The 7,145-nt window shown below is 40.8% G+C and overlaps 1 protein-coding gene across 1 annotated transcript; it reads left to right on the forward strand.

Annotated features, from left to right (window-relative positions):
* The first annotated feature begins 867 nt into the window (after positions 1-867).
* LOC146492992 (uncharacterized) lies at positions 868-5,821 on the forward strand. Its single transcript, XM_085148996.1, has 2 exons — positions 868-1,247; positions 3,109-5,821. Exon 2 carries the CDS (start codon positions 3,113-3,115, stop codon positions 4,907-4,909), a length of 1,797 nt encoding a protein of 598 aa, XP_085005122.1. The 5' UTR covers positions 868-1,247; positions 3,109-3,112; the 3' UTR covers positions 4,910-5,821.
* The last annotated feature ends 1,324 nt before the right edge of the window (positions 5,822-7,145 follow it).

Genomic DNA, 7,145 nt, shown 5'->3' on the forward strand with positions numbered 1-7,145 from the left:
CCTATGCTCTTTAACTAAATTTTAAAAATATTTGATGATGTCAACCTGTAGCTGCTAATATGAATTTCTCTTTAAACCCCACCCATCATCAAAGAAGCAATACAGAAGCAATCCACAGCCACCAGTTCAAACATAACATACGTGCGTTTGGAAGCAATGTGTAACATTCCTCATTAATTTTTACATCATTAATTTTTACATCATGTTTATAATAAAAAAAAGTTGTTTTTTGTTTTTTTTGTTTGTTTTTTTTACATCAAGTTGTAAAAAATTGTCATAGCTGATGTCTACAAAATATAGTGTTTAATTAATACAAGAATTACATTGTCTGAGTAGACACTTTTAAGAAGTTAAACCAGCTACCATGCCAAAGTAAAGAAAAGCTGGGCATAATTTATCTTATCAGTTACACCCGTTCTTCCCAACATGTCATGATGTGGGAAACCTTGTTAAGGATAAAGACATTCAAATGACAAGTCAGCGTTTCCTTTCATATCAGAAACATAATGAGAGTGGCAGGCGTTTCCCAGTTAATCCGTTTAAGACCTTTATCATCTTATTAACCTTGAATCAAAAAGGTGTGGCAGAAGAAGACCAGAGCTGGTCAAATGAGAATAAAACGGTTAATTATAACGCTTAACCTCGCTGTGAGAGAAAATGTATTTGTAATGTAACACTGCACAAAAACTGCAGGAGCAACTGTGCATTTTTCTTTTCTGCAAACTAGCAGGTCTGTTGATATTTTTATTCATGTTGTTTCATGTTATGCTGAACAATTTTATTGCTGTATTTTGCATTTAACAGTATTGAGTTCAAACAGTTTGTTTCTCGTCAACTTTCCCTGTGAGTCAATTCCAACTTTTTGAGCCATTTGAGCTCCCTTACTTGCTGCATTGGGGATTCAGGAAGCAGCTTCACTATCATAACAAAAGCGTTAAGAAACGCCGTTTGTTGACAAGTTATGTTACATTTCCTGGTCTTTTATCGTCAGTCAGTCTGTAACGTGAACTACCTTCAGTATGCAGACGATCTGTTATCTTGTCAAAGTTTACCGTCTGAACAATGTGCTGTTATTTCGTTTATTTAGACCACTTTGCTAACATCACTGGCAGGCTACAGAGTTAGCCGAAACGGCTAACTAAAATCCTCCAGGAACTTAAGTTGGAGGAAGATTTTCCATCAAGTCTGGGCATCCGATGAAACTGAAGCACCTTCCAGTAAAAGTGGAGTAGTGTGTGTTCATAGAGGTGGGTAAAATAAACTGTTTCTTTGATTTTCTGGTTTGTTTTTTAACATTAACTTGTGTTATATTTTGATTTCATTCCAGGGAAGTGAAAGTGCTTACTGTAAAAATAAAAATTGTACTATTGCAAGAACTGGACAGTAAGAGGAAAGATTGTTAACCTGCAGGTTGAGATGTGCAAGAGTCCCATAACTGAGAAGGAAAAAGTTTTTTCCATGTGTAATATTTTATTTTATTTAGTTACGAATCAGAAGATAGGTTATGCCTATGTGTTTGAAAAAGCTAAAAATAAATCTAAACCCTTTGGGACTCCATCCTGTGGAATTCTCAAAACCCAAACAGAAAGCAACCAACGTAATGACAAGTTTGAACACCAAAGCTATCATTCTACACTTCACTGCACTTCACTTTGTTAAGTATACTTTAAGTATCACGTTGGACCCATTTTTTCCTTTAGAACTGCTTTAATTTGTTGTGGCACAGATTCAAGGTGCTGGAAACATTCCTCAGATACTTTGGTACTTAATTTGATGTGATAGCATCGCAGTTGCTGCAGAAGTGTCGGCTGGAAATCTATGTTGCAAATTTCCTGTTTCACCACATCCGAAAGGTCACTAGATTGAGATCTGGTGACTGGGTACAGTGAACTCATTGTTTTGTCCATGAAACTAGTTTGTCCTTTTTGACTTGGCACGTTATCTTGCTGGAAGCAGTTATCAGAAGATGAGTACACTGTGATCGTAAAGAGATTGAAATGGTTAGCTACAACACTGGGGTAGGCTGTGCTGGTTAAATCATGGTCTGCTGGTACTAAGGGGTGCAAATTGTGCCAAGACAATATCCCCTACACCATCACCAGCAGACTGAACGTTTGAGAGAAGGTAAGCTGGATTCATGCTTTCATGTTGTTTACACAGAATTCTGACTCTACCATCTGAATGTCACGGCAAAAATAAAGACTCATCAGACCAGGAAACATTTTTTTTCCAGTCTTCTATTGTTCGATGTTGGTAATCTCTTGTGAACTGTACCATCAGTTTCCTGTTTTCAGCTGAAAGGAGTGGCGCTCTTTATGCCCTTCTTGTTTGAGGTGTTGTCTGCATACATGGTTATAACGAGTGTACACCTGAGTTACTGTTGCCTTCCCATCAGCTCAAAGTAGAAGTCACTTTGAGTCACAATCACAGTAGTCTTTTCACCCACAGAACCACCACTCACTTGATATTTTCTGTTTTTTGGTCCATTTTCTGTAAACCATAGAGCTGTGTGGGAAGGCCCCAGTCCATCATTAGCCATGCTGGCAGCAGGTCTCATGTCTATGTAATTGAGTTGCTGCCTTGTGTTTGGCTCATTAGATATCTCTGGTAACAAGCAGTTGAAGAGGTGTACCTAATGAAGTGGCCAATTAAAAGTATTTTCAGCCCAATAGTCCAACAGAAAATACTTAGACTCACTGACGTTTGACTTTGACCTTTGGCTTTTATGACTAGCAAATATATTGTAAAATATATGTTTTCATGTTTGCTTTAATTTAATTTATTTCCTAATGGGTCTGTTTAATCATGCATTATAAACTGAGGTAAATGTTTTGCTCAAATTTAACAGAAACAACGTCTGTGACTAAAATTAGAGCTGTTTAATCATGGAGATTATTATATTCTGTGAGGATGGTGCTTAATTTATCTTCATGTCCGAGGAGTCTGGTCCTATCAGTCTGCGCTGTATTATATTAAAAGGGTTTTCTTATCCACACTGAGGTATGTGCTTAAGGAGGAAATTATTTCGGGGCACAGTCATTGTGATTAGGCGTGCCTGTACAGCAGTAAGATTTGTGATTAATGATTTTCTTTATTGTGCTAATACAGAACGATGCCACGCTTGCAGTCCGGTGTGTGGAAGCATTTTACCCCAGCCATCAAAGATGGAAGAGAGACCTTCATGTGCAACTACTGCTCAAAGACATACACAAAGAACGCGACTAAGATGCAGATGCATTTAGACAAATGCAAGGAGTACTCTGTGGTTTCGCAGCAGTCGCCCGGCCCAGATGGGAGCTCCTCTGCCTCCATCCCTGTTCCCTCCTTATCGTTCTTGCCATCTGCCACTCCTGGGGGACAGTTTCTCATTGATTCTGTGGATCAGCGCAGCCAGGCGTATGCCGACGAGTGCCTGGCGAGAGCTGTGTACGCCACATCTTCACCCCTCACTCTCACAGACAATATTTACTGGAAACGATTTTTCAGTGTTCTTCGGCCGGCTTATTGTCCGCCCCCTAGAGAGGCTCTTTCCTCACATCTGTTGGACTGTGAGTTCGACAGAGTACAAAGCCAGGTTCATGAGAGCATAGGGAAAGCGGACTGCGTCGCCATCATCAGCAGTGGTTGGTCTAACGTGAAAGAAACTGGGACTATTATCTATGCTGTTGCTACTCCCGTACCGCTGTTTTACAAATGCACAATGACAAAGGAGCAGACACACACAAGCACATTTATTGCTGACGAACTTAAAGGCGTCATAAATGAAGTCGGCTCACAAAAGGTTTTTGCTGTCGTCACTGACGATGCCCCGGAAATGATGGCAGCGTGGGCTCAAGTGGAGGAAGCTTTCCCACACATATCGGCTATTGGCTGCACAGCGTCCGGTGTCGAGCGTCTCTTTGACGACATAGTGGCGCAGCCGTCTATGAAGTCACTGTGCAGGAGAGCTGAGCAGGTGGTGAGGTGTGTTCAAGAGCGGCAAATGTTAAGTGACACTTTTAGGTGCTGGCAGACTACAAAAATAAGAGACCACACTTCTAAAGGGACAGCACTGGAACTGCCCTCTGGCACAAACTGGACTAGTGTGGTTAACATGTTCAGCAGCCTCCTCGAGGGTCAGAACTCTCTACGAGAGATGGCAGTCTCTCCCACACTGGATATTGAAGTGACTGTCAGGGCTACTTTGCAGGATGCCGAGTTTTGGAAAGGGCTAAGCAGCAGTCGGAACTTACTGTACTTGATTGGGAATTATATTGATTTCTTGAAAAGAGAAGATGCCGCGCTCTCTGGTGTTGTCGACATGTTCAGTCAGCTAAGATACGTCATCGGGACTTCTCTGTCAGCATCTGTGCTGCACAGCGCCGAGCAGAAAGCTGTCACGGCATCATTAGACAGGTGTCAGGAGTTCTGCGTGAAACCTATCCACGCAGCAGCGTTCATGCTCGATCCAAAGCACGTCGGACAGCAGACGCTCACCGGGGAGCAGATAAACAGCGCTTACTATGCGATATCCAACCTGTCGCACCATTTGAATCTCGACGAGGGTAAAGTGCTCGGCAGCTTTGCCAGGTTCTCGGCCAAGCAGGGACTGTGGAAGGGGGCTGGAATATGGAGCTCGTGTCAGCACGTGTCCGCATCCACATGGTGGAAAGGCCTGTGCTCTTCTGAGCCGCTCTCTGCCGTAGCCTTCGCTATACTTCAGATCCCACCGACAACAGGTGCGTGCGAGCGCCTGTGGCAGCATCTCCGTAGTATGAAGATGAAAGGCTTTGTCTCAGCGGAGAGGGTGCAGAAACTTGTTGCAGTGCAGGCAAATCTCAATCTTTTAGAGCCAAGCGACTTCGACTACGCTCCACTGGAGAGTGACGAAGAGAAAAAGGCTTCATTTCAATCAGAGTCTCACCAGTAAGAAAAATGCCTTACAGTGTAATAAAATACAAATATTAGACTAGATGTACATTTCCTTTCAGTGTACAGGATTTGAACTACTCTGCAAAACAAAGTAAACTGCACCTTGCTCATGTTTCTTTATTCAATCCAAGGCTTTTAGAGAAAACACCTTCATAAGGAGACACTGAATCAGATGCCTTCATGTGTTTTAATCATCTACAGTGAATTCAAGTTTTTTTGTATTACATAATCACAGTATGTATCAACTTTTTAATCACAACTTAAAATATTAACACAACAACAAGGTCATATATTTCTTACAGCAACTAAACGATGTAAATAAAACCACTGTATTTATTGAAGATAGCAGTTTTGTCTCTTTTGCGTTTCTACCTGCATGTCAAATAACTTCACCTTCACACACATTAGAAAGTGGTTCTGCACAAATGTTCTTCAGAAATACACCACAATAATTTTAACGAGTTAGATCTAATCTTTATAGTGAAGTTGCCAGGTTACCAGCAATTATTTTAACTTTTTTTTTCAGTGGAATGAGCGTAGAAGTAATTCGCTGTAGAGATGTTGGTAGTTATGTTTTCTTACTTTGAGGTTTCCACTCTTTGCTTTAAGCCAAATGGCCGTTGGTCTTACATTTAATAGAGTGCTAGTGTTCTTCAAATAAAAGCATATTCGTGAGTTTAAAAGGTTTAGCACCTTAAACCGAACGTTATACAATGAAATAAAATTAAGTTTTGCATTGGTTTTTAAATTAAACGCATCATAAAATAAGCTCTGATGTATCTATGCAATGAGGCACTCACTGTTTCCTCACTCCATTACTCCCACACCCTACACGGGTCTTTCCCTCATCTCTGTCACCACCTCCGCTGTCTTGTGCCAGCGGTTTTGCACCGGGGGGGCCTTGGGACTCCGAGGGCTGATCTGGGCCTCATAAACACTAGCATTATTAATCTTTATAGAAATGAGCCGGCTCGTCTCTAGAGGTGTCTCTGCTTCAGTGGCAGCAGATCTGAGGCAATGCTCTCCACTGGAACACTCAGTAATTCCACCGATGCCTTTGCCTTGAACTTCATACATTTCTTCTTGCTGCCTGTTGTCTGTTCTTCACGGTGGATCTTGTAGGCTGTAATAATTAGAGAGACCGTTTATATCAGGTTACAGAAGAACAGGGCCGTGTTCAAGATGTGTGCTGTTTATGCCAGATGGTGCGTTGGTTGGTTTTTAAAGTTGCCCTTTTAGTGATTTAGTCATATCAAGCTGAGTGCATGCAATTACTAATATGGTAATTTTTGTCTTTTTGGTCATGGTTTTATCTGTGTTTCATCATTTGTTACAGGCCAACATGATCAGTGTCAAAGGCTTTTTGTGTTGTCGGCTCACGAAGCGCTACTGTTACTTTCTAACTTTCTGCCTGGAGGTAAAATTCAAATATGACACATAATTCAAAACAGTAAAATGTTGTAACTCTGTACACAGAATATTTTCAATTGTTTTACTATAGTACAAAAGACTTTAGCCTTCCTTAATTTCTGTAGATTTTCCAAGGAAAATAGATCAAGCTTTCTTGTAATTATTTTTTTTATTTTTTTGAATTATTAAATATTGTTCAGGAGTCGTTCTCTAGGCATCTTGAAGGACATTCAAAGCTTTTCTTTAAATGTCTGCGTTTTGTTCTGTTCTCTGTCGAGATGATCCCACACTGCTTCAATACTGTTGAGGTCTGAGCTCTGAGGAGGCCCATGAATACCAAATACTGTTCTATTGTGTGTTTTTCTGTCCAGGTATGCTCTTAGTCCATTGGCACTGTGTTTGGGATCATTGTCATAATGAAAAAAGAAGCTGTTCTCAATCAGATGATTTCCAGATGAATCAAAATCTCACGCTGCTTTTCTGCGTTCATAATTCCATCAATTTTAACAAGATCTCCAACACCACTGCCTAAAATTCAGCCACAAACCATGACAGAGCTTCCACTGTGTTTTACAGATGGCTGCAGACACACTGCTGGAGCTTTCCCCCTAATCTTGTCACTACACTGACAACAGTTTTGAACTGTTTGAAATTGGATTGATAGCTTTATAAGGCCTGTTCTTCTTCTTCTTCCACTTCTCCAGTTTCTCCAAATTATTTTAAAGACGCATAGCACATCATGACAAGGAGTGTGTCAGGTTTTTGGCTAATGGCTTTTTGGGAATTACTTTGTTGGTATAAAAATTTTTATTTGGTGCCTTCAA

Source organism: Neolamprologus multifasciatus, chromosome 22 (genome assembly GCF_963576455.1).
Source record: "Neolamprologus multifasciatus chromosome 22, fNeoMul1.2, whole genome shotgun sequence".
NCBI classification, from domain to species: Eukaryota; Metazoa; Chordata; class Actinopteri; order Cichliformes; family Cichlidae; genus Neolamprologus; species Neolamprologus multifasciatus.